The 27,890-nt window shown below is 39.7% G+C and overlaps 1 protein-coding gene across 2 annotated transcripts in view; it reads left to right on the top strand.

Moving 5' to 3' along the window:
* fstl4 (follistatin-like 4) overlaps positions 1-24,664 on the top strand; it is a 314,099-nt gene extending 289,435 nt beyond the window's left edge. For both annotated transcript variants that reach the window (XM_074672211.1, XM_074672212.1), the window contains 5 exons: positions 109-227; positions 3,750-3,899; positions 11,355-11,462; positions 19,744-19,853; positions 20,043-24,664. In XM_074672211.1, coding sequence (XP_074528312.1) covers positions 109-227; positions 3,750-3,899; positions 11,355-11,462; positions 19,744-19,853; positions 20,043-20,745 — 1,190 coding nt within the window. In that variant the 3' untranslated portion in view covers positions 20,746-24,664. The remainder of the gene's footprint in view (positions 1-108; positions 228-3,749; positions 3,900-11,354; positions 11,463-19,743; positions 19,854-20,042) is intronic.
* Positions 24,665-27,890: the final 3,226 nt, after the last annotated feature.

Genomic DNA, 27,890 nt, shown 5'->3' with positions numbered 1-27,890 from the left:
TGTCAGATTAGATGGGGGCGGTGCATTTCTGACATTTTTTATTTGTGTTTGTTGCTTGTTTCATAGCACGTCTGTCACACGTGTCTCTGCTCCTGTCTTCTCTTCCAGGGTTGAGTGTGGGAAACATGTTCTACGTGTTTTCTGATGAGGGCATCACTGTTCTGCAGCCCAGTGAATGTGAGATACGCAGACACATGAAGCGGACGGAGAGGATCGTAGCGACATATGTGAGTGAATAAAAGAAAAACAGTCTTTCTCTGTGTGTGTGATTCTCTAATTAATGGTACATTTCACATCCATGGGATATTCTTATCAATTTTACTAAATACTAATTCCGAGCAATGACCAAATTCACACTGGGTCATATGGCTGATATTTCACTTTCATTTAATACAGAAATTTTACAGTTTCCATAATTAATTTAGCAAAATATGCAAATCGTGTGTTGGAATACATGTTTGTAAATATTATTTTTTTGTATTTTTAGTGTGTTTTGTTTAAAATAATCATTAAAATATGACAAAGACATTTTAAAACTATTTTAATAATTTATATTGATAAAAAAATTCACTTTGTGTGAGTCCAAGAAATCTGCATCAACTGTGTTACCCATTGAAAAAAACTCTGCAAATCAGCAATGGTTTGCTCCAAAGTCACATGACTTAAATCAATTAAAGTAACACCCTTTTTGGTAGGAACCATCAATATTTCATCAGAATGATTGTCTGTACATGGGGCGCTTTAAGTGTTCATCAACTGTGTTACCAACAACAACAAAGACCAAACTGTGAAGAAAATGTTCAGAAATATGAGGTGATGGAGGCACTAGCAGCGCCAGGATTTTGATTGTGGGTGGGCCAGTTAAAAAAAGCTCAAATGTGAAAAAAGGTTCCCTTTTCTTTGTCGCGGGTTTGAGGACAGTGACTCAGTAGTCAACCTGCATGACTCTTGTGTCGCTGTTCTCAGCTGAGTGCTGAAGTGAAATAACACTCACCTTGGCAGTAAGCCTAACTTAATTTATCTCTCTTAAATGTTCAGTAGCCTACATTAAAAGACCGAAACTGATTTAGATCTTTGGAGGGTTTGTTTCTCCATTTATTTATCCAGCCCGGCAGGCAGTGAACTGTATACATTAATTTAACTTTCTCTTTAACATTCAGAACGACAGAAAACTATATTACATAACAGCAGAATCCGACACAGCCGCAACACAATCAAAACGATGAAAAATTAGTCTTTTTAAAATATAGGCTTACCATAGAAACAACAGCATAAAAATTTGAGATATTTGATTTACTAATCACACATTTGGGCTAATTCAATATTTCTTATGGGATTGGGGCTTGTTACAGCCAGGGAAAGTGGGGTTTCATGCTGAATACTGCAAAAATTTCTTGAAATTCCAGTGAATCAGTCAAATCCTTTTTAAATATAAGCAGGGAAAATGAGGTGACATTGTCAGTCTACGTCGTTGCCCTGGTTTTTATCCGATTTACAGCTGAAAAGGGTCTCTCCACAGTCATCGGAGGTCATTTAACTTAAAATGGCAGGATTGTCCTGCTTTTCGGGGCATTTTTTTGTAAATTTAAATGACAACAAGCTCCTCTGCTTTGACGTGTTTAAGATAAAGCCAAGTTTTCACCCCCATCTGTTTTGGAGCTTGACGCTTGAAAAGCCGGTGCGCGAATGTCATGCATTTGATTGGATGACTTGCTAGTGACTAGATCAGAGACAAAGAGACCACATGTGGGGGTACAATCCACTGACTGGCTGAGAGGCTGTCACTGCATGGTCAAAATGAGTGGCCCCAGGCCCACCCGGGCCCAATAGTAGTGCCGCAAGTGGATGGAGGTCAGGTGGTGGCATGTTCAAGGTCTGCAGTTAGCACAAGGGCCAAAAAATGGAGGAAATGTCAACTGTGTTACCATCACAAAATTTAACGTTGTAGAGCAGGGGTTACCAATCTTAACTATGCTAAGGCCTTCCAAAACAGCATTTGTTTCTGGCTGGAGACCACCTTTGGAATCCAACAGACAAAATATGTAAAGACATGTCAACTTCAAAAATGTTGTTTCTAACTTTAATTCACTTTTCAAAAATTATTTCATTTGTTTAAAGCAGGAAATTATTTAACAAACAAAAGCCAGAGTCACACGAGTAGGTTGTTGCAAAAGGGAGGAGGCATTTCAGAGCTCTGTCAGCCAAGGTGGGATGCTCCTTTCTTACATGTAGACAGTAGTTAGACAGGGGAAGAGCCTCAGAGTTTAGTTTGACATTATGATGACATCATCATCACACAAGGTGTGACTAGGTTCAATTGGAAACTTGAGAATCTGCCAATTGCAGCCTCTGATTTTCTGCCCCTGTGGTGCCTCCTGGTGGCTCCCACTTTGAAAACCACTGTCGTAGAGACAGGTTTGTCCTGTCAACTGCATTTAATGTAATTTTTGTGCCATAATTTGCCATAATTCTTTTACATTTAGGCTCAACTGTGATATAAATGATGAGGGACATTTCCAGGAAGCATGGTTTTACATAGAAATCTTGAATAACTAAATTCATTATAATATGGAAATATGTTTAAAAATAGTCACAACTTTTGTCTATGACTCGGTTGACAAAATATTTTAGAATTCATTAGAGCTTAAGCTTGCCAACTAATGAATTTAGTACATTCCAAGTATATAATTTGCAATCATGTAGAATTTGAAGCAAAAAAGCACATATTTTTGGTTTAGTAGCTTGTAAGATAGAGGGTGTGTCACTGCTGAGCTGATATCGTACAAAACCAAATTATGTTCATGGCAGAAAAGAAAAGCTTTCATGACCAGGACACATCAGGGACTCTGCTGAGAGCATCGTTCTCACAGTCACTTTTTCATATTAATGTTTCTGTGTCAAACTAGCTCTTAAAGCAAATATAGTGTTTATAGTATACGCAAGTGTGCACGATTAAAGTTGAAAACCCCTGCTCAGCTCACTGACAGGATGTAAACACTAGTTTCTCTACAGAGTTTGACTCTAAAAGCAAACTGGCGTCTAAATAGTGTCCATCCCTCCCACCCTGTCGTCACAGTGGGCTTCTCACCTCACCAAACATAATGGGATTATTCGTGTCCATTAGTCAACAGCTCTCCCACCAGTCGACTGTCTGTGGTTTCAACGAGAGACCCTGAGGCTTTTAATCCACTGCAGAACATCCCTCTCTCAGAGCAATGGGCTTTAGATGGTAAAAGTTGCTTGTTCTACTGAGGGATTGGGGTTTTACAGGACCCTGTAATCGTATTAGAGATCAATACAAACTCAATAAGCCGTGTGTTAGCCAGTTCCTGCTGTAAACAGCACTTTTTGAGGTGCAGAGGAGGTGGGAAGTCTAGAAACACAAGCTTTATGTTCATGTGTGCATAAATGTCCTGTCAGCAAAGACAGCGGGCTGCTGTGGAGGAGTGTTTGTCAAGGAAAGCATTTAAGCTCAATACACCTCTACCTACTGTGTATTGATAATATATTTACTTAATCCTTTCAAAATAAAGGCTCAAACTTTACATTTACCTGTGACTTAAATCAACTGATTAAGAATCATACTAATTTAAACTGAAGCGTTAAACCTCATTTTCAGCACCAGGTGATGGAGTAAAAGCATCCAACTGCTTGTCTATGATACACCGAGGGAGTCATACCTCTGCAGCTCTCCTCCTCCTCCTCCTCCTCCCATCATCATCCTCTCTGTTCTCTGTTGCTTTTTGCAGGAAGAGATGTGCCCTAAAGGTGAGGGGGTGTCGCCTCAGCACTGCGTGTGGTCCTCAGCAGTCAACATCAGAGATAAGTACATCTACGTGACGCAGCCCCTCCTGAGCCGACTGCTGGTTGTGGATATCCAGGCGCAGAAGGTGGTGCAGGTGGGTGGAGAGGGTCTCAGGCCTGTTGGAAAACATCAAAGAATAGTTTCAGGATATCACAGACGGGTTTCATCTGCCAGCTAGTGACTGGCAGAAGACTTCTGTTGGAAACTTTGCAGTTTGCTTGAATGTTATCAGAAGTTCATCACTCACAGAGTCAAAGGAGAAAAGTTGAGTTTAAGAAGTTTTGAGGTGAGATCTGCCATTTTTTTTTTCTTCAGAGTTCACTGCTGTTAAACTTCTCCTCTTTAACCTCTTCTCAGCAACAGCAGTTCACTTTCATCAGAGTGTAAGTGAGGAATATTTTGGTAAATGTTGCTGAGTTTAGAAGCAGGTCAGCGAATTGCCCTGATTGGCGAAACTCCAGATCCAGTTGGGTTTTGGGAAACTTTTTCTCACAGATTTGACATTTATAAAATGAATTATTTGCACTTTTCATTAACTTTTTTATTTTCTAGGAGGGTAACTTCTTAAATTACCTCTAACCAAATATCAGCATTGTAACACCTGTGTGTCAGCAGACCCCTGACATTTAAGTTCTGTGATTGGGACCTGGATCAAAGAAAGCCTGAGTGGTTCATCAGCTAACTGTTATTTTATTAGATCACATGTTTTAAACGCTCCTCTAACATTTACAATACCAACTTTTGGTCAACTCAGCACAGAAAAGTTAGCCAAGTCGGGTTTGGTAGATTCATATTTTGCTGTAACAATGCTCCTCAGCATTAAGTTGTAGACCATTGGAAAGCCTGTTAATTTCTCTTATAAATGGAGCAACATTTGTGGGATGAGGAGCAGAGTTGAGTATGTGGGTTTTGCCTCGGAAAAAGTTGCCAAATCTTCTCTGCCAAAGCCAAACAGCTTATTCTACCACTCTCTCTTGTTTGGCAATAGCAGGGCCCATGCTCACGATACCTGCTCACGATTGCTGCTAATCAGGTGTGAATCAGGCACAAACAAAACGACAGAGTCCACAACAAGCACAGACTAAGCTGGCTGTTTCCAAAGATATAAGAAATAATCTACCAAACATACATTTCCTTAACTTTTTGTGCAAAGTTAATGTTGAGATGGCACTTTATGTGAGATTTTATGGTTTTACAGTGATGACAAGTAATTATTGATAATGTTGAAGCTAGGGCTGTCACTTTAACATATTAGATTAATTAATTACACCACAAAATAATGCATCATGAAAATTAACGCGATATTGACTAATCAGCTGCGCGCCATTTTCAGAGCAGCTTGAACGATCTACTAAGACCCAAATAATCTTGTTTTCTATGAGTATAAAAACACAAAACTACCTAAGATGAGTGGACTCTCTTCTTGTTTTTGATCCAAAAACAGAAAAAACATTTTTTTTTTATCGCATTCGTTTCGGGCGCTCCATCCCTCGATCCTCTCTGTGATCTTCTCCTCATATCCATGCTGATCTCTCATCCAAAGAGTGCACCACTCTCACCCTCAGCAGTGTACGAGCATGATTTTGATTGACAAGCTCCGCTACACCCCACCTCCCCCTGCTGAAAAAAAAAACATACGTCTAGACGTAGTAAGCAGCTACAGAAGCCAATGGCAGCGGACACGGACATTTTAATATTGGCCAGTTAAAAAAAAAGGTGGATTTGCAAATTTCTTCTTCTTCTTAGTGTATAAATTTGATTAGTCATGCACTACAATTTTGTAAATTAAGAAATTCAGATTCTTAATTTGGGGACCTTAAGCAGAGATGAGATTAAAATGTGATTAATTAGATTAATTAATTACAAATCCTGTAATTAATTAGATTAATTTTTTTAATCATCAGACAGCAGTGGTTGAAACATAAATTTTATGCAAAATCTCACCTAGTTGCACCTATCTTGCTACTGAAGCTTCACTTAAGTACTCCTACCTTACTTAGAATAATGCTAGAGACATTTGAAGTAAAACTTTAGATGAGCTGAAATGTATACAGTCAACATTTGGCTTCAGGTCAAAGAGAATCACCAACATAAGAAGAGCTGGGTACAATTAGCTGTTCTATACCAGCATGGTGAGTTGTATCAAAAGAACCAGCTATGTAAGAAGACCACATGCTAGGTAAAATAAATCAAATACACCTCAAGCGCTGGAAACAATATGGTGCCCAGGTGGGTGCTGGCTGCCGCGCCATTCATCTTGGCTGTAACGGCTGTTTAGGGACTGAGTCCCTCAGGGGTTCTTCCCAGGGTCAGCATCATTTATACTGAGGCTCAGGATGAGAGGAAATAGGCCTGGTGTGAAGAAGAGGAGGAGGAGGAAGGTGTATGTGAAAGTCTATAGAATGGGAATGAGACTGAGCCAGCAGGAAATGTCAAACACTAAACTCCAGGGTCATGTCGTTTCAGAGATAAAAGATAAGTTTACACATGTAGTCTGAGACAGATCAGAAGATTTTATAAACAACACATCTTGATTTTAACAAATGAAGTTTTTTTGGAAAGTAAGAAAGTAAATATCTAGTCAGGTAAAAATGTGATGTAAAAAAAAATGAAGGAAACAGAGGTGTGTTCCTCCACTCGTGTTTTTTCCCAACCTTTAAAGTCCCGGTAATGTGATGCAGCCCACCAACTCCTGCGTTCTCTCTGTCTCCTCATGAAGCACAATGAACCTGCATTTCTTTTCCTGTCTCTCCTTCTTGAAGACCCTCACATGCCTCTGGGTGCAGGAGGTTAATGCATCCTGCCTTTCTCCTCTTTTTCTTCTCCTCCTTTGTTAGCTCAAAGCTCGGTTTTTCAAAGCCCATTTGTTGCTTCCTTTCAACAATGGCCTTTAGGAGAAGAGAGAGAAGCTGGCAGGCTGCAGCGAATACACTTCTACACCTGGCAGAAGGAATGAACAAATAGAGAAAAAAAAGAAAGAGCTTTAATTTTCTACTGGTGAAATCAGAAAGCTGAATTAGATGTCCTTACAGAGGTGGCTGAGCACTGAGTACAATGGAGTCAAAACAGTAGATTTACTATTTCCAGACAGCTGTGAGCTAACACGTCTTTAAGACACTGCAACTTATTTTCCTGCAACACAATCCCTGTGATGCTCAATGAAAGGAATCATCAAATATTTCTAAAATTCTATTTCTAAAAAAATAAATTACTGATTTCAAATCATTATAAGCTTTACCTCACAGTGCTGGAGTTTTCATGTCCAACTTTTTAAAGGCGTACTTCTGACACCTCCAGTTTCCACTATCAGCCATGATTCCCAGCGGACAATAAGATAAAAGGTGCAAAAAAAAAAAAAAAGGTGTAGTAAAAAAAATAAAACCCTGCACAAATAAAAGCTTTGTGGGTTTTCATGCTGCTGCAAGCAGAGAAGTTGCACCTTTGTAATCTCTTCTACAAAGGGATCTAACCTTGACTCAGCTGTGTCAGACCTGTGCCAGCCCAGCCTCCCACTGGGTAAGAAGACAAACAGCACATCAGCTAATTAAAAACTAGACCAGATGGTAAAAAACCTCAGATTGTGTCATCACTTTGAAAAACCAGGGTGGTCTCTTTTGGGTTGCAGTGAAGCTGAGGTTGTGCTGGTGTCATCCTGATTTCTGATTGGCTTTTATTTTTGGTTTCTTTTGCCAAGTTGGCTTCTCAGTGCTTTTAAAACTGTTGTTTGAAGTCAAAAAATATTACATTCCCTCTGGGGAGGAATTCACTCGATTCTGTTGAAAGTACAGTTTTAGTAATAACTCTCACTGTGAAGAAGTTTCTGCTCTTGTAAAAACAACACTGCTTTTAAAACTGCAACATATCATTTTTTAATTTTCACTTCTTGTTTTGAGGCTGAAGCTTGTTTTATCTGTTTCAGGGGCTAATGTTTGAAAGTCTAACAATCCACGTTACCTTAGTTTCTTGCAACAAATACAGCTGCGCCTGAGCAGTCAGGGATATCATGCCTTGCTTGAGGCATTTTAGAAGTCCAATCATAGTCCAATCATACTGGGACTTGAACCAAGCTAAGTCTCAATAGACTGGTCGACTGCTGAATGTCAATCTTTGTGACATGATCTGGTTTGAGGTGCTCATCTGTGAAGTCATAACAAGTCCTTCAGTTTACTGAGGCTGGAAAAGTGTTTGTAACTTCCTCTTTTTTATTACAACAAACTATAATTTTCACCTAAGCAACATTTGGACTCTTTTTCTTTGAGTTTTTCACAAATCTTTTATTGATGATATTGATCAGGGTTCCAAAGGGAAAGACACTCTTACCATAGGAAGTTAAGATTGGTAAAATTTGGAAATATTCTTCAAAACTTACTTGACCTAATTTCATCCTAAACAGCTCTGCAGTCAGCAAACTGCTGCTTTGTGATCGAGGAACAGCAAAGATATTCAAGTAAACTTGCATTAAATCTGGTTGTTTTGGCTACTTGTGGTTGGGGCATAACATTAGCCAAAATTATGCTACAATATAATGACCCACAGTATAATGGACGGGCATTTCAAGCAAAAGAGCTATTCGATATTCACTCGCATCTATTCAAAGATCAATGGATGATCGTCACTTTCATTGTTTTGGCTGTAAATCTTCCAACCTGTTGACTCCTGGTCTAGCTTCATTTCATTATGTCAGTTTGTTGCTGTTGTTTTTGCAATTTTGCAACTTTGATTCTTAATTTTTTTAACACTGTGTCTAAAGCATACGGAGTAAACAAATGATTTTTAACTTTAATTAGTCAGTGTTGTAACTTCATTTTGATACAGACATGTACTAACTTGCAACAGGCACTTTAATCAGAAGCTCTAGTCAATGCTTTGCTGCATCAGTTAGCCCTATGTTTGTCACCAGAGATGTTTGTCATATTACATGATAACAAATGTATGTCAGCACCAGCGTTAAATAAAAAGATATAACCAAAATATTTACTTTTTAAATAAAAATAAGAGTGTAAAGTCAGGAAAACAGTATTTTTGAGAACTGCTTTAAGAAAAGCTTTGTGAATGATTTTAAAGTAACAAAAAAATATATATACAGCCCTGAATAGTTCATCTCTTAGCAAAATATTTAGATAGGGCACTCACTCCTTAAACAAAAACAACATAAAAATCGTAATTTTTATCTCTTCAGGGTTTAAAGTTAGACATGAAATCCAATCAGTTGGGTCTTCGTCAGCTGCACTGAGACGCGACCTCAGCCTCACCTCTGCTCCCGTCATATAGAAAGCTAAACGCGCTCTGAGACCAACTCACACACACTGTACACACACACTGTACACACACACGTGCTGAGTTGGCACTCAGCTGACCGGTGCAGAGCGGAGGGCTGGACCTCCCATTACTGAACACAGAGCCTGTGGTCTCGCTCCACTGGTGAGGGTGTCAGCAGCTCCCTGTCCACCCAGCCAGAAGCAGGGTAATGGATTGTGTTATTCTTTGTTGTTGACATTGCAGCAAGCCCGAGGCTGAGCACACCCCAACCCTAGTTTCTGTCTTTTCACTTTGGGTCTGATCTTTTCTTCTCCTTTGTCTTTCACTGTCAGGTTATGAGCATGTTATTCTCTGTTCTTTATGCGCTCTCACATGACGGGTGTCAGATACTCCTGGTGAAACATCTCCAGCAGCAGCAGCAGGAGCAGTACACCATCCCTCTATTATTTGGGGGATTTACACCTGCTCTGTGAGACATGTGATAACAAGTTCCTCTTGAAAACAGTTCATTGTTTGGTGAAGGGTTGTTGGATGGTATCTCAGGCTTCATTTTGACACATTTTACAAATTAAAACAAGCCAGGTGCTAACAAGGTGCGAGTATGCTGTTATTTGCATTCAGCTATTTCTAGTGTCGTGTTGTCGTCAGGTGTTTTGTTTTCTCCTGATCATTCTGGTTGTAAACATCTAATGTAAACGCCTCTTTACTCTTTTGTTGTCAAATTAAGGATGAAAGCTCTGGCAGGATAGGCTAACTGGCTATGTCGCTATGGCTTTCATATCATCAGCCTCTTAAAATAATGCCCTAAATCAGTTTTTCAAGTTTTTGATAAAACACAAAAAACTTTACCAAATACAGGGCATATGATGTTAAATAATTCAATCAAAAAGGCCTTTACAGTGGATGACTATTGACATGCAGAGAACATTGTGTGTCAATCATGTGACATTAAAAAATAAAGTGACTTTGGCAACTTTAAACCTGTCTTAAACTGCCCTTTCATTCCTTACCGCAAACTCAAAACTGAAATTACCCAGAGTTAAATTAAACAAATGTCAGGTGTCACTTCTCCAGGTCTTCTTTGCTGAGTTTTTTAATGAACTTCACCCATTTCCAACATCTAGTTTGAACAACTTTTTGAAATCTGACCATTAACTGTCCTTTAATCCCACAAAGCAAACTCAAAACGTAAATAACTCCAACCTGAAGTGAACAAATGTCAGGTCAGTCCTACGCTGAGTGGGCATACTCATGCATCTCAAACCAAAAAGCAAAAACATGTCTTTAATTTTTAAACTTTGCAGAGTATTATTGACTTGTTCTAATTTCTATTTGGTTACAGAAATAAGTGGGTTAGCCAGGAATAGGTAGCTAGCTAGATGTAGCTAAATTTGCAGTCAAACTCTAACTTGTGAAATTTAGATTAAAGTACTACACAATATTACACCCAAGCCTTTGTGGTAGTGAACCTAATCACTCACCAATGGAAACTGATTCGAGAATCATGTTTACAGCTTCTTCTGAACTTAAGTTTCGGTTTCTTCTTGAAGCAGCCGCCATCATGAAAGCTTGTTAAAATGCCCAAGTCACATTTTATCCTAAATAATCCAAAATTTTCACTTAGGCTAGAAATAAAATGTCATGGTTTGGGTTTCCTCGTGTTTTAGTCTTCTTGTGTTTCTTTTTAATTGTTCTGTTCTTGTCGTGTGTCTCTTTCACCCGTGTTAATCTTAGTTATTTCTTGTTTGCGTGTTTGCTAGTCACTTTGTTGCTCCCTGTGTTTGGTTTAGTTCTCCTTGTGTTTCCCTTCTGGTTGATTTCTTCTCATGTGTTTCACCTGTGTCTTGTTTCACACCTGTGTTGATCACTCCCCTGTGTACAAAGTCTCTGTGTTTCCTTTGTTTTCTGTTGGTTTGTTGTTGCTGTCGTTGCCCTTTTTTTTTTTTTTAGTTTAGTTAAATAAAGCATTTGAGTTACATCTGCATTCAGGTCTTTCTCCTTTATGTTTTTCCTGGGTTTCATGACGTAAAATGGCCAAAGTCACCCTCTTGACATGGGCTGTTGTCCCATAGGGGAGTTAAAGAGCCAAAAACGTATTTTTTTTTAAGAAATGACTCTGGTCATTATTTGAATAGAGTGAAATGTGACATGTACCTTTAAGGAAACATGGGCTTTCTCCTCTTTCCACAGATAACAAGCAGGCTATCTAAACATTTCAGCACCATGGACAGAGCTTTAATATGAAGACTTTCATCCTCTGCTCTCCTCTCTCCATCCCTGTCCTCTCCAGGCTGTAGCAACAGATCCTTTCCCAGTGAAGATGCTTTATGACAAGTCCCATGACCAGGTGTGGGTCCTGACGTGGGGGGATATGGAAAGAACACATCCAACACTTCAGGTAAGAGTGTTTCTAGCATTAAATGATGTGATGGCAGTTTGTGCAGTGTTTTTTTTCTGCAGAGACGAGCCAAAAAGTAATGGTTGAACCTGTTTATGATCTAAATTAAACCCTGGTGTAGGTATGAAAGGACCAAATAGAAAGCTTTTTGACTATTCCCTTTTTTTTTTACTGCCCAACACAGATGTACACTCCTGACCATCTTCTTAGGAGAAAGTGATTTAAATAAGCTGCAGAAAGCAGAACAAACGCCTCATAACTAATTGAGCTCCTTAGTGTACCTGCTTCCCTTTTTACATGATAAGTATTAGCGTGACAACATCTAATCTATGTATGCTTTGGAGCATTTACCGAGCCAGCAAAACAGCAATTCGCAGCTGTGCCGCAGTCAGCCTGTGCCCGGCGTCCCTTTGGACCACTGGTGTTGGAGGCTTCACAAATGAGAAATGATCACAGGTGTGGTTGTGTTTAATCCACCTCGGGGGACTGGGTGAGGAGAGGGAAGGGAGAGGAGGGTGCAGGGTTGAGGAGGTGAAGGGGAGGAGAGGAGGAACAGAGCTGGTGCCCATGAGAGGGTACGATGCTGTTTTTAAAGGGCCAGCATTCATGTGTGTGTGTGTGTGTGTGTGTGTGTGTGCAGCTATAAGTAACACCACCATGGGATCCAGCTGTTATCTCTGTAATAGACACAAACATGTTTATTGTTCGGCCTCGCCCCATTGGAGGGGAGGCTCCCTTTACAATCATGTGAGCTGTTGTGTTCACTCCTCGCTGATGGGACGTGTGGAGCTTTTTCTTTGCTCTGATTGGATGACGGCACGCTCTCAAACGTCTGTTTCTTCAGAGGATCTTTGGAGAGCAAGTACTCAAACACTTTTACCAGAAACCAAAGTTAGTAGTCATCCTACAGTGTAATTCAGGGAGCGGTCACACTGGCCATTCATTCTGTGCCATAGTCAAGCATCATTGGTTCCCCACGGCGCCACATGAACCAGACTTAAGGTACACAGATGGCCCGTCTGCGTCATCATGAAGCCTTGTTTAACAAGGCCACTTAATGATGAACACAGAGAATATGACTGTGACTTAGTTACTTTTTGGCTTATAATAAGTCGTTTTGGTCCAACACAGCCAGGGATAAGTGCTGAATTAGATACTTTCATTGATACAGACTGAAAATTCCATCTGTAGTACCGAGTACTGATTCACGTAAAATCAAAAGGTACCATGTTTAGGTACTTAAACACATCCTTGTGGCTGTGAAGGAGTGGAAGAGTAGGTCAATTTTCCATGCTGGACTTGAACACAGCATTGCACCAGCATTAACCTTTAAAGACCCAGCGTCCACATATTTCTACTTGTCAGACCCATGATACTTCACTTTTTAAAACTTTGCCCTTTTAGCCACATTAAGGGACACTGCCCACATCATCTTTTGGTGAAATCACAAAATTACCCCCAGTTTAGGGAAAAAAACAAAATATTCAAGTACAATAACACTACTAACAAACAACTAATAGAGAACTCATAAATAATCAAACTTCTCTTACAAAGACCAAGTTTGGTTTTTACTAATAGTGAATTAAAAATTTCACACCAGACAAAAGCTTGGGTCTTAAGAGGTTAAATTTAAAAACTTAAATATTTTATTATAAAACATTACCACATAAACACAGAAAAGTATCCAAAAATTGGAATCGTTGAACACAAATATCGGTTTGCAGGTACTGGGTATCTGTACCGCATCGTTTCAAGTGAAAGGTACCCATCCGTAGAAACGGCTCTCTAACACTCCTACCCTTGTTTAAAATGTTGCTTAGAGGAGCAGTTGCAGTCATTATATGTCATGGACTAAACATCATGTCCTTGTTACACATGCATGCTTGTGCATGAAGTGAACCGTATCGTAGCACACCTCTCCAGAGCGTGCCAAAGCCAAAAAAGTGTACCGTGCCTGGACACGGCAAACTTGCAGTCACACTGGCCAAACGAGCTGAACTTTAGGGTTGAAGCTTGGGCACCGTATGGATAGCCACTTTAGTATCTCTGTACGGTAAGCACAGGTATAAGATAAGTGATATCCAAATGTAAAATGCTGTCATTGCTTTCTAAAAAACTTTCTTATTTTGAGCCTGAAATAGGTTGGGTTTTGTTAAAATAAGGAGCATAATTTTCCACGACATCGGAATCAAAAGCAAGCATATTCAACCAGGATGATAAAGACTTTGAAAAGTAAATGTGTGGCTATGATCTGGAAACAAAACTATAGAAAGTAGAACTTCCTCTCTGTGTGGGTTTTAACAGCTTTTTATAACTTTATAATCTGCAGAGTGAAGAAGTTGGCCTGTCTGTGTTTATGCATACAATCCCCTGTTTTACTTCTGTTTTGCAGCTTTTCTTTGCAGAGTGTAGGTGTACTAGTGTTGGATATGTGTTTGTGTACTTGTCAGTAAAAGTGCACGCTCATTGTGTTAACGCTGGCTTACTTCTCAGACCTCCATGAGATGTTAAACATTTTTAAAAAGGCAGAAAATTCAGTAAAAAAGATGTTTTTTCATCACAGACAAAACAGCTCTCTGCTCATGTAATTTTAAACTGAGTACAGAGAGCAGCTTTGCGTTACATGTCTCTCTTTGTGCCTGCTGCCTGAACCGCGGAAAACACATTTTTGTGGTTTTCATTTTATTCATTTCCTCCTCTTTCAGCAGCCGTTGAAGAGTAATGAATAATTAGAGAACAGGGCATGAATCACTCAAAAATGCAATTGCAGGGAAACTGCATAATGGATTATAGCCCACATGGATCACACCACAAATAAATGGTCTGATAATGTCATTATCGTTTGGACTGAAAGTAATTGACCTGTTCAGCAGCAGCCTGTCACCACCGGAGGCAACGCTTCGCTTCAGCAGATCATACATGTGTATGAGTGAGCGTCGGGGTGTATTTGCATGCTAATTTGTGCACTCATGACGTGTAAATGTGCGTTTGGGGGATGAGTGTAGGAGTGTGTGTGTGTCTGAGTGTGTGTGGTTTAAAGCAGCCAAGTTTTGGGATGGTTCAATATCTCTGTGTAAACATCAGAGGGAGTGTGATTGTCAATTCATTAGAGAAGACAAATGGAGGAATCTCTGGCGGGCAGAGAGAGATGTGGCCTTTCAGGCTGTCAGTCCGCTCTGCGTCTACGTGCCAAGAAGACATTTAACTTGTAGGCCTTTTGTTTTTCTACACACACACACGCACATACACAGATCTCCCCATCTGTTTTCTCCTCATTTATCTCTCTCTGAGGTTTGCCAAATAGATGTTTAAGACTGATTATTATTTTTATAAAATTAAATCATCATTACCACAACAATTTGCAACGTCAACACATTCAGTCCAGGCAGAATTTTCTTTATCCTTTACTGTCCTGTCTGTCTTTCCTCTCATTTTTAGTCTTATCTTTTTCTTTTTTTTTAGATGGGGTCAAATGAAAACTTTTTTTTTTTTTTTTTTTATTATTAATTCCTTAACCTAAAAACGGGCTGCACTGTGGCACAACAGTTAGCTCTGCTGTCTCACATCAGGAAGGTCACCAGTTCAGTTCCTGGTGGAGTTTGCATGTTCTCCCCTGTGTGGGTCCTCCAGAGTCCAAAAACATGCTCATCAGGTTAAGTGCTCACTACAAATTGTCTGTAGGTGTGAGTGTGTGCGTAAAAGGTTGTTTGTCTCTTGTATTGCGACCATCAAGTGCAAATAGTCATGGAAATGTTTTAAGACATCAGTATGAAATCGTCTTTCAAGTTTCACGTCCTTCACTTCCCTCACACTCCTTTAAGGACTCAGAAAACTCTCCTGTGCATGTGTGTTTTTGTATTTGGAGAGGAGGGAAAAAAAGTTGTTTGCATACTTTACTGATTAGATTAATCTTGTCTTCTGAGAATCTTAACTCTTCTAGTGTTCTTTTTAAAGACAAAAAAGGTTTTGTTTTGTTTTTTTTCTTTTGCATGCAAGTTGCAAGTTGCAAGTTGCTTGCATGTTTTGTAATGTTGCAAGTTTTGGGTTTGCAACTGCAACATTACAATACTGAAAGGTCTGCTTGAATTGTTATTAGAGCTCAACAATTAGGGCTGCAATTTTCAAATCATAAAGGCTGCAGCTGAAAAAAAATAGATTGTGTACGTAGACCTGAAAAGAATATGACAACTTGTACTTGTTCTTCCTTAAAACCAGCAAAGGTCAAAATGCTGTTTTTTTTCTGGCAGGACACGTCTTCTAGGCTTGATGTTAAAGTAATGTTAATTTTCTACTGTGATTATACTAGTTAAATAAAGGTATGTTATTGGTATCAATTAATGCATCAGTTCATGTCATTTAATCATTACACGTAGACCCACAGGACTGAATTGTTTGTATGTTAATGGTTGTGTTGGTCATACAAAAGAGTGATTAATTAGTTGCGTTTAAAGAATAATGCAGAAGACAAAAGTCCCCTCCAGAAAAAAGCACAATCCTAATATTGGTAAAAAAAAAAAAAATCGGAATTAGATTATTTTCCAAAATTATTCAGCTCTAATTGTTATACTGGTGTCATTTTATGTATCAAAGGGTTGAATTTGAAATTTATATAGTAGAAATCAAATATCAAGATGTATATTGTGTATCCTGATACAGCTTAAAAATATTGAGATATTGGTTTTGGCCATATTGTGCATCCCTAGATGAATCCAAAAGATTTTGCTCTACAGGTAACTGTAGATGTCTGTATACGTTTTTTAGTACCTTACTATGATGAGCAGAAACTTTTTTTGTCTATTTAATCAGAAAAGTGATGACACTGTGTGCAAATTTGTGCAACTTCACTTCACCCCCCCTGCACAACATCAGCACACATTTCTTTCCTCTTTCTCTCCACCTTCTCTTTTGCACAAATTCATAAATCCATATTAAATGTCTCAGGGAATAAAACACACACAGTGCAAATTAAGTATTTATGTGAGCTGCGTTTTCCTGGATCCATAATGTGAACACACATATATAGGCATCATTTCTATTTCTCTTATTTCTTCAATAACATGACATTCAGGGTATATTTAAATGCTCTAAAGACTTACTGAATTCCCTCCTTGGTGTCGATACACACAGCTTTTGTTGGACTTCATCTCATTTAAATGTACTGTACAAAGAAATGTGAGTGTAAAATGAAAAGAGTGAGGAAAGAAAAAGCCGCTCCTGGTTTCTGTTGAGTGAGTGTTGTTGAAAAGCAAAGCTACTTGGTCAGAAATCCCCCTCAGGTACCAGGGCAGCCAGCGAGGCTGGGGCTGAATGAAACTCAATTGGGTCTTGTTGCTGAGTGTGTGGATATGAAATCCTGGGATGAGCGATGACAAAAGAAAGCCAGTGGCATTAAGTTGAGTGCACCTGCAGCCCTGGAGACCACAGAGGCTGCCTAATAATACATGAGCAATACTACACTGAACCTCATTAACTGCTGTCATTGTATTCTGCTGCTGCTGTAATGACTTTTTTTTAAAGAGGCTTCTTTTCATGTCTTGTGCGCCGTGTGAAAAGTGGATCTACTTATTTAAAAATGGATGAGATAGTGAGGAGGATCTTTTGTGGAGCGCTGCAGCAGCTGAGGAAAGTAACAACTCTGCAACTTAAACTGCTATTTTTATTTTTTTACATTTGAAAAGCTCGGAGAGGGGAGTTTGGAGTCTGGCCCCCCACTGGGCATAAAGAGGAGGTTCAGTTTTGGAGGCGTAGCAGTCGACATCAAAATCTATTTGACTCTTTCCTTTTTTTAAAACAATATTCCATTCGTTCTTGAGCAACATTTGCAGAGTTGTCTAAACCGAGACGCTCTTCAGTAAGGAAAGTTTCCCAGAGAAAATCAAACATGCAGAGTCTGATATACGATAGGAGCAGAGCTGACGACCCGCAGTCTGAGACTGTACATCCCATAAACCCCCTCACTCGTCCTTGACTGTGACCTGATCATGCAGCATGTATGATGAAGCGTGTGTCACGGACAAGACTTTGCATCTAAGCGGCGTCAGAGAGCGTGCTCTCCCTGCGCTGCACTTTGCAAAGCTGCTGATTCAGTGGCCGCCGCTTGACATGAGAAATGAGGCTTTTATCGTGGCGGGTACGACAACCATCACTGAATAAGATGCTTTATCAGAGGAGGAGCGAGGAGAGGGCAACGCTTCCTCCGCTCAAGTCATACACAGTAGATGTTTATCCTTTGAAGATATATGAACATGTCTCCAGGACAAGCTCCGGCTGAGATATGAACCTTTGTTTCATTTATGCGAAGCCGCCTCGTTTGAAAGGTTGCAAGTTTAACTTTCACAACATTTAATGTGTCTTTGAGCAGAACTCTCAATGCAGTTTTACAGTTGTTATTCTTTAATCGATAACTTCTTGTTGCTTTGTTGTGTACTCTGAAATAAGTTAACATTTAATTGACATTTCTGTGCTGTATTTTCCTCCAACTTATTGGCATATTCACCAATACTGATTCATCTCAGGTAAATGTCAGACTGGCCGACTAATTGCTCTGGTCCCTGTAATCTTCAAACCTTTAACAGTCGTTCTGAAGGCGACTTATTTACTGGTTTTCATGGTGAAATTACTGTTGTTGTTCTAGATTAGCTTCAACTGACAGAGTAAAGAATAGGTTGCTGCAGCACATGGGTAACAAATAAAAGGATGAGGGAATTCACTGAGTGCAGGTTCTTGCTGTATTCAGTCAGCGCAAATAAGAGTCAAAATTTTCCTGACTTGTCAACAGGGCTACACGATATGGCCAAAAAACTATATCTCAATGTTTTTAGGCTATATCACAATATATGATATACATCCTGATATGGTGATTTTCCTCTGAATCACTGTATGAATGTTAAATTTAACCCTTTGATTATATTATATGATATTTTTACCTCCGCCAATGAGTTTGTCTGTCTATTCGTCAATGAACAACATAACTCAAAAACTAGCCAACAGATCTGGATGAAATTTTCAGGAGATGTTAAAAATGAGATAAAGAAGAAGTAATTTAATTTTGGAGGTGATCCTGATTACTGTCTGGGTCTAGGACTTCTTCAAACCATTCTTTCTCATTGTGAGATAGGGCCGTTTTCACCATATGTGTATATAACTCCATGATAAATGGCTGGATTGCTTTGCAAAACAATACAAGACAAGGTCACCATCATTTCTGACAGATGTAAAAGTTCGACCCAGATACTGGCAAAATTATGGACACTATGATCTGGAATACGAAATATGTACTGGGTCTTCATAATTTTCAACACTGTCAGGAAACAAATTATTATACAAACCTGCAACTAACACCAAATTGTAGCAGACAGTCTGCTGAAAGGGAGTATAACATTAAAGTCGGACTAAAGTGTTGGTGACAATCACAATATGCTTGACGGAGGTCTGCGCTCTCTGGGTGCTTTTCTATTATTATATTATATTACACTTTGAAAACATCATGAACTAAAGTTGGAAATAATTTAACATTACTTTCATTTCCATAAATAAGTTACCTGGATATCATGCTGGGAGGTCTTGCTAAAAGGACTTTTTTTAGTTGTATTGTACTGGATTCACCTCCTCCCTGTGTTGACTTTGCAGCTCCGAGTTCTTTTTTTGGACTATTATTACACGTTTGTATAAACTTGTAGTGTTGCAATGGAACCTTATTTGTTTTCTGATAATATCACACCTTGCACAGCTGTAGAATAACACAAAACTCTTCTCCACCATCATGCATCTAGCAGTGCACAGCAGAGAAACGAAAGTGAAACTTAAGAACATGTCGCATTCATTTGTTGTTGTGGAGAGCTGGGAGAGAATCAGGGATCATACAGGCAGCAAAGCAAGTCCAAATAAGCTACTATAACTTAAGAAAACAAGCCCCAAGAACCCACAACCCGTGACTGATGGGATGCGCAATTACCTTTTTTTCTCCTCTCCTTGTACAAAATCATGCATTCCCAGGAGAAATTTTTCTGGGTGGGCAGGGGAATACATTGCTCGCTGTGAGTGGAGCACCAGCAGAGCAGCAGAGAGTGAAACGAGCAAATCACTGAAGAGATTTACAGCCCAACGTCTGAAAAGATTAACATGACTATTTGTACTTGATTGTTGCGATATTGTCATTTTATACATCTCATGTGCAACAACCTGCGATGTAGCGAGTATATTCAATATATCCCTCAGCTTTACTTGTCACTGTCTTGAAGACGCTTTCAATATTGCTCATCCTGCTTTTCTGTGTCCACAGGTTATTCCTCAAGCCAGCGTAGGTGAAGTTCATCACGCCATCAGGACGACTTTTCAGAGGGTCAACGACTTCTTTATTCCTCCGACCAATCTCATCATCACTCATGTGAGGTAAAGCAGCACACACAAAAACCTCTGACCATAAAACCGGCTGACCTCATCACCTGCTCATCACAGCTGCCCTCATGAAGCAATCACAAAAAGAGCAAATGAGAATGTTAATGAAAAGTGCGTTAATCACTGCCACCCCTCAGAATCCAGGAAAGCCATTAACCTCTCCTCTGAACTTTGTCCGTTTAGGTTCGCCTTCGTCTTCCTCAAAAATGAACCTGCGGTGCACAAGATCGACCTGGAGACCTTCCACCGGGTCAAAACCATCAGCCTGAAGAACTACAGCTGCATCCCGCTCAGCATGGCCTACACACACCTGAGCGGCTTCTACTTTGTCCAGTGTCAGAGCAGGAGTCACCTGCAAGCACCTCCCCAGCTCCTCATCGACAGCGTCACAGACGCAGTGATCGGTCCAAACCTCAACATCACAGGGCAGCCTTTTGTGTCACCGGACGGCCGCTACATCGTGACCCCTGACCCCCAGAGCTCAAAGCTGGTAGTACAGACAGTGTCCTTCCAGGGGGAGCTGGGTCTGAACCAGGAACTGGAGCAGCCTGTAGCAGTCTCAGATCTGGCTTTCCAGCCTTCCTTCACGGAGTCAAACCAGCACGTGGTTGTGGCTACATCAGGCTCCGGCACAGACCTGCTTTTTGCTGATCTGTCCTCAGGCCGCACTGAGGTTCTTCAGAGTCTCAAAGAGCCCCTGGGCCCTCAAGCTTGGCCTTGGGGAGGCCCCAACAGATTGGTGGTCTCCAGCGGGTTGTTTGGACAGTACCTAGTGACGCCGTCAGCCGAGTCCCTCTTTGTCCTCAACGGCAAACAGAGAACGCCGCACTGTGAGGTGTCAGACATCAAGAGAGGAAACACAATTGTCTGGGTTGGCGAGGTATGAGTTAAAAAAAGAAAGAAACAAACAAACGTAGGAATAGGGAAGAAAATGATGAGAAAGGAAAAGGAAAGATCCGGCCACATTACCAATAATAAAAGTTTATGTGAACCTAAGTTGTGGACTCAACCCTGGGACTGAGCAAGCAGGATAAATGTCTGGCTTTACTGTAACAAAAGTACACTTAAAAATAGAGTAATTGAGAAAAACAAAAGAAACCCTGTTGTGATATTTCTACTGGGAGAAAGTGTCAATGCCGTTCAGTGCAACAGTGATCTATGTGCACTTAACTATACAGAGTTGTACATTATTGCACTTCCTTCCATGTTATCACAGCAAATAGGTACCTGAAGAGGGTAATTACTGAACTATGAACTATGCACAATGCTCACTTTTTTAGAGTAAAAAGCTTTCCGATTTTTGTTTATCTCAACGATGTTTGTCGTTTTCACCAGTGCTGCATATAATCACCACAAACTGTCTGTCTGTCTGTCCTGTCTGCCTTTAGTGTACGTGTGTTCAGAGTCCTTTTAACAGCTACAGACCCATCTGTCTCCTCGCCTCTTTCACCGTATTGTACTGTATCCTCCCTCTGAAAGCTTTCGTTCACCTCATGCCAGCAGAGGTTGGCTTTATGCACATGTGTAATACCCTCTATTTACATTGTCTATCCAAAGAGCCAGATTGGTCCATTAGCCGCTGACAATGGATGTTGCGCTCGCGGAGCAGGCCTGAGCAGAAATGAGCAGTACATCTCTCGGCCTCTTGCAAAGGTAAAATCAGTCCCCCGCTGTCTCTCACATTTATTTGGTACCTGCAGCACAACTCTGTGCTGTGGAGCTTGAAAATACCACTTAGCAGATTCCCTCAGGGTGATGACTCTGAATCAGCCTGACCCACATGCTGAGGCCGCGCCAAAGTGGCATCAACTGTGCAATCTGACTGGCTGTGAGCATTTGTTCTTCCTCTCAGAGAGCCGTGCTGCAAGCTCAAAGGCAGGGGCAGGTAGACTGTAGTTTTGTTCATCAGCTAAAGTTATTTTAACAACTCCTGTTTGGTTTATGTCCACAGGAAACATGTTTCATAATTTAGTAGCAATATGTGAATTACAATTCATCATTCAAGCATAAATGTACAGGTTTGTCGTGCCACATGTCCACAACACAACCCGCTGTCGCAGTTTCCTGCTTCATATCCTGTTGTATCCTATAAATAAAAGCATAAAAGCCCCAAAACAAGCTTAAACAAGAGGAGGAATAGTGTACTTACATTTAAAATCACCAGGTATAATCTTCCTGAAGACATTTACCGATAAACACCAGCAACTCTTACCCGATCAAACTATCAGATGTGTTCTCACTCAGGTTAAATCGTCGTCTGAGTAATTTTCTTTCACCATTTGTACAAATCATCATCGTAACGGTTCCATTAGCACTGAAACAATGCCGCTGCTTCTCTGCAGATAGAATAATAAGCTTCAAAAATCTATCTTAAACATTTCAGCCTGTAAACATAATAACCCAGATGTCCGCAGATGGATACTTAGCGTGGACAACATCCTGAATGACTCCTTGTTATTGGGCTGGAATGAGTGCCAGTCTTGGGTCAATGGCTCCTTCTTTCTTTCCTTTCTTTGTCTTTTTAATGCCGAGTAGCTGCCGTGTTCCCAAGGTCCCAAACAACACATTAACAATGAACATTCTCTGACATTCAGCTTTTCATTATCAACATTATCTTTCTGCTCTAGAAGCTACACAATTAGCATCCTCCTAGAATATGTAAACAAACTATTGTTAGTTAAAGAAGTTTACCAATAATTTTACCAACTTCTTTTGATGTCCTGGTTAGATTTCTGTTGGCTTACAATCTGATGCAGTGTGATGATATACTGAGTCAGATGGCCAATTTATCAGAGGGTCAACTTGTCAAAAATCAGATAGCCCATTAATGAGAAAATCAGAGGGACCATTGGTAAAAACGCCCATTAGTCAGAAACACAAAATGCCCATTAGTCAGATAATCAGAGGGCACGTTAGTCAGAAAATCAGAGGGCCAGTTCGTCAGGAAATCAGAGGGTACGTTGGTTGGAAAATCAGAGGGCCCATAAGTCAGAAAATCAGGAGGCCCGTTGGTCAGGAAATTAGAGAGCCCATAAGTCAGAAAGTCAGAGGGCCCATTAGTCAGGAAATTAGAGGGCACATTAGTCAGGAAATTAGAGGGCAAGTTTGTCAGAAAATCAGAGAGCACATTAGTTGGAAAATTAGAGGGCCAGTTTGTCAGGAAATCAGAGGGCACGTTGGTTGGAAAATCAGACAGCCCATTACTCAAAAAATCAGAGAACCAGTTAGTCAGAAAATCAGAGGGCCCGTGAGTCAAAAAAGGCCCGTTTGTCAGAAAATTAGAAGGCCTATTAGTCAGAAAATCAGAGGGCCCGTTTGTTAGAAAATCAGTGGGCGAGTTAGTTAGGAAATAAGAGGGCCTGTTTATCAGAAAATTAGAGGGTCCATCAGTCGAAAATCATAGGCCTGTTAGTCAGTACTCGCATAAATACCAGAATAAGAACGATCTTCAAAGTTTGGCCTCTATTTTTGTAGCAGGGTTGTATACGATAATTTGACCTTAAAGTTCCAATAAAGGACATTATAAATATTTCAAACTGTCTTTTCTCTGTAGCACACAAAAAATCTTGGAGGAAAACACATTCAGAGGAAAATCCCAGACAAAAAATGGCGCAATAAAGCCTTTACCCCCCAAAACTGGACAACAGACACACAAGCAGCAATGGCCGACTCATGAAAAGATCTTTGGACATGTGATGTAAGGTTTCTGCACAAATACTCACAGCTTTTAAGATGTTGCAGTTGTTGACCCTTTGTCCCCGTGCCAAAGCTGCTGATGTCAAATTATGCTCGAGTTTATTTCTGGACCAAACCAGGAGTGCGATGTCAACATCCAGCGTCAACGTGTAAAGAAGCCCATGAGAAAAGTGAACCACTCTGAACCCAGCTGCAGCCTAGTGAATGAGATAAATCTGCTCATGTGATTGTTTTCCCCCCAAGAAACAAAAAAAACAACCAAATTGAAATATTAATCATCCTCTAAAATGTGGTTGTGCCTGTAACTCCTCAATGCAAAGCGATGTGTAGGGTAGGAATTAAGCTGTGTCAGAAAAGAAAAAAGTGAAAAGGTGAATCAGAAGTGTTGTTCTTGTTTGTGATTTAGATATTTGCTGCTAACTTGCTGTGAAGATCTCTTCAGGCAGAGAAGATGATGTTTCTTAGACCACTGTTGCACTGAGGAGAGAAAGATAATACTAATATAAATGTATTTATGTTCATTGGATGGATTTTTGCAATTTGGTAGCCCAGTTTTCTCATTGTATCAATGCCAGATATCAGGCTCTGATGTTTCCTAAAGTCGATCTCTCATCTTAAGTCACTCCCCAAAAGTGATCGATCCATCCAAGACAAGCATGTGATGAGAAAAGATCCCCAACACGATTACCCTCCACCTCTCAGTGATCTCTCACGCTCACACACGGTTCACAAAAGTCACTTTTCTGCCCTGTCGTTGTCACGTTTGTCGATTCAGCAGAATCACTTTGCTACTAGAGCCAAGGAGAGGAAAGGAAAAAGGGACTGCACCTGCACCTGGTGGTACAGCTACATCACTGGCTAACTCATGTTTGTTTGGATTTACTTCAGTGTCACATGACTCTCACTCCTTCTCTCCATACCTCTCCTTTAATCCTGACAGTAAGGGGCTGCAGAGCTGATCCGGTTGGTGTGATAGACATTGATAGAACCACTGTTGTAGATAACATTGTTCATGTTTAGAACATGTTCAGACATGACTACTGACTGTACAGTTTTCTTTATGCATTTTGTGTGTTCTGGTTTATGAGGGAATTGTTTTGTAAGAAAAAATCGAATTAAATATATTGTAAAAATCAGCTGTTGTGGTAAGTCATTGACTAGAAATAGCATTTTATGTATTTGATTATATGATACTTAATTGTTTTGGTCTCTGTTGATTACAAAAATTATTTTGGTATGTTAATGACTAGGGGTGGGTGAAAAACTCAAAATACAATATATCAAGATTTTTATTTGACATTAACAGAATCATGAAACTTTGTCCAAAAAAATTTTTTTTTTTTTTTTTTTTTAAATCAAATTCTTCATTTTAGTCATTGTTTATAAACGTGATTAGAAAAACCTCACCACTTTTCTCCAGCAGAGGGTGAAATGTTTCTCTCTGACTTACGTGATGTGCATGGTCTGGTGTTGAAAACGCGAACTAAAAATCGTAAAAATTGGAGAATCACATTTAAACCAAATCTGCACCCAAAAAACATAATAGAATTTAATTAAGAATAAAAAAGAATAACATAGAATATAAAGTAAAATTAATGTGAAATTGATGTAAAATTGATAAGACATGTTTTAATCCATCAATACTATCAGCCTTTGTGCTTAAAAATCCCATTATCAACTCTCTATACCATGCCGGTGCTACAGGACCTTACGTCGACTAGTCTGACGCAGCTATTTTAACTTAGCAGTTCCTAAGAAGCTCTGATTCAGGATTTTCAGTTAGAAATGTCAGCAAAGAGCTGAACTCACAAAGAAATATACATTACTCTCTCACAGGAGATTCCTATTCAACACATTCAACACAGTATACATCTCCTTATTTACCAAAAACAATATAAATAACATAACTCTAGGTTGATGCTAACATATCAGGGAAATTCCACTGATATGCTAGCAGTTAGCATACATCGGTAAAACTTCAGCTTCAGAATTCAACCTTTCATCTCAGGGACACATCACAAATAATCTTTGTAAAAATACTGAAAACTCCAAATGTCAAAATACTCACAGGAAAATGAAAAAAAGTTAGGTGCAGGCTCATGGCTGGCATCATAACAACGGCAAGGTTCCAAACAACTTAGAATAATGCTTTAACCACTTTGAGACACAAGATGGCCTACTTGAGTCTATAAAATGTTTAAAAAAAACAGTACATCAATGCCACATGATGTGCAATTATTACTTATTTCTGTATATTTACTCCCAGAGATATCCAAAATCAATGACCAATGACATTTAATAACTTATAAACTCAATTCAATTTTGTTGACACAGAAAACCTGTAGAGCTACAAGTTCACAAGAAGAATTGATAAGAGAAATGATAAAGAAATGGATCAATAAGCAGAATCGATAAAGGCATTGGTATTGATAAAATTGTATCAATTCCCATCCCTAGTTACTTACAACACACAACCAGCTACTGGGCGACTTCTGTTTATCATTTAACATTTTCTGTTTTTCGCTCCTGTTACCAATCATTGCTCTGATTCTCCACCAAGGTTTCTTCCCGTTTTCTTGTCTGTTATTGTTCAGTAAGACTGTCAAGTGTGCCTGTCACTGCATTTAAGGACCATCATAAATGCCTTACTTTGAGTCCTTATCACTTTTATTTAAAGCTAGAGACTTAAACTAAATCCAAAGTGGCCACAGAAAGAGTTTTCTTGGATTAATGAACATTTGTTTACAACTTTGTGTGTGTAATAATCTTTTGTTGTTCTACAACATCAGCAGGGACAGCACAGCAGCTTTACATTGGGAAAAGAGTTCAGGCTAAATTATTTGACTTTGATATAACACAAGCTTAAGTGTTCACAGAGAGAAATGTCGCAGATTTAAATGTTTGTAACAGCCTTTATACTAATCTGTGAGATGCTACCTGTATGAATTTAAAGAGAAAGGTTTTGACAATAAGTAAAGACGAAATGTACATTGGCTAAAACTAGACGTCAACGTTTTCCGTTTTTGTCCACTTAAACTGAATAAGTCAAAACAGCCTAAAATGTGATTCTATTTTCATCTAAAGACTAAGAAAAGACTGGATCAAAAATTGCTGCCAAAGCTAACTCAGCTCTTGCTTGGTCTAAAATGATCAACAATAAAAATCTTCAATCTACAAAGAAGCCAGCAGCAACTGCAAACAACATGTACCACACATTGGGAGCAAATATATCTGTCGTCTGAAGCCCTGGTTTAATGATTCAATATGTCCATGGTCTCAGTTATAGCTCTTTGACTAGATCTCCAAAAAATACCTCCCTTTCCCTCATCACTGCACTTTGAATGTGTTACAGGAGGTTAAACAGAGTAAGCATTTCAGTGTCTGGAAAGTTCCTGAATATTTACCACAAGTAAATGTCAAGTGCCATTTCTCACCCTGCCCATGTCTCAGCCTCCATCATCCACACTCTCAACTCTGCCGCTGATGAGCGGCATCGAACCGAGCTCATCTAATCTATTGTCTTTGTGTTCCTGACAATCCATGACCATTACTTACTACACCACTCCACTGAGAGGCCATGTCGATACCGTCTCTATCAGTGACAGAGAGTCAAGAAGTCTGGAGTAGAGAAAAGAGTTCTCGACAACCTGACATCAGCGTGGATGGAGAATCTGATCAGACAGTTTACATGGTGTTCACATCTGCTTCAGTTTCCTGTATGAACATCAGGCTGTAGACCTCAAACTTTTTCATTGATCATTAAAACAATTCACCTTTATAAGAGTAGGCCTTGTTGGGGTTGCATCTGGGTGGAGTGAAGATTCCAGTATTTAGAAGAAACTGATGCATTTTTAAACAGTTTTCTTTCTACATTTGATGATCGAGAGCAGGGGTTGTCAAACTTTTTAAAACCTTGGACCCATTTCAGACGAGACATTTTTCCAAGGATCCCCTCATCATCCTAACAGCTTAATATTAACACTTTGTTACAATGTGATAAGTAGTATTTTGTAATGATAGAATTAGGCTACATTTATACTTTTCAAGTAATTCATTTTGCAAACTTTGAGAAGATGTTAATTCTGAGGCAGTGGTGGGGCAGTCACCCCGCTGGCCCAAAGGTTGAAAAGTACTGAAGTGACCTCTCGGGAGTCGAAACGTGTGCAAAAGTGCCCTCCTGGTTGGCAAAACATACTTAACTGCCTGCTTGTGTGGTTAAAATATTATAAACTGCCCTATTGGGAGGCAAAAACACACGCTATATGTGTCTGTTTTTTCTTCTTGTCGCCACTGCCCTTTGAAAAGTCTGTGCATGCCATGGCACCAAGGTGTTTT

The sequence above is a fragment of the Halichoeres trimaculatus genome, unplaced genomic scaffold (genome assembly GCF_033239565.1).
Source record: "Halichoeres trimaculatus isolate MK-OKI-2021-1 unplaced genomic scaffold, fHalTri1.1 fHalTri1_scaffold_6, whole genome shotgun sequence".
In the NCBI taxonomy this organism is placed as follows: Eukaryota; Metazoa; Chordata; class Actinopteri; order Labriformes; family Labridae; genus Halichoeres; species Halichoeres trimaculatus.
The sequence above is the reverse complement of the archived record's forward strand: the minus strand, read 5'-3'. Positions and strand labels throughout refer to the sequence as shown.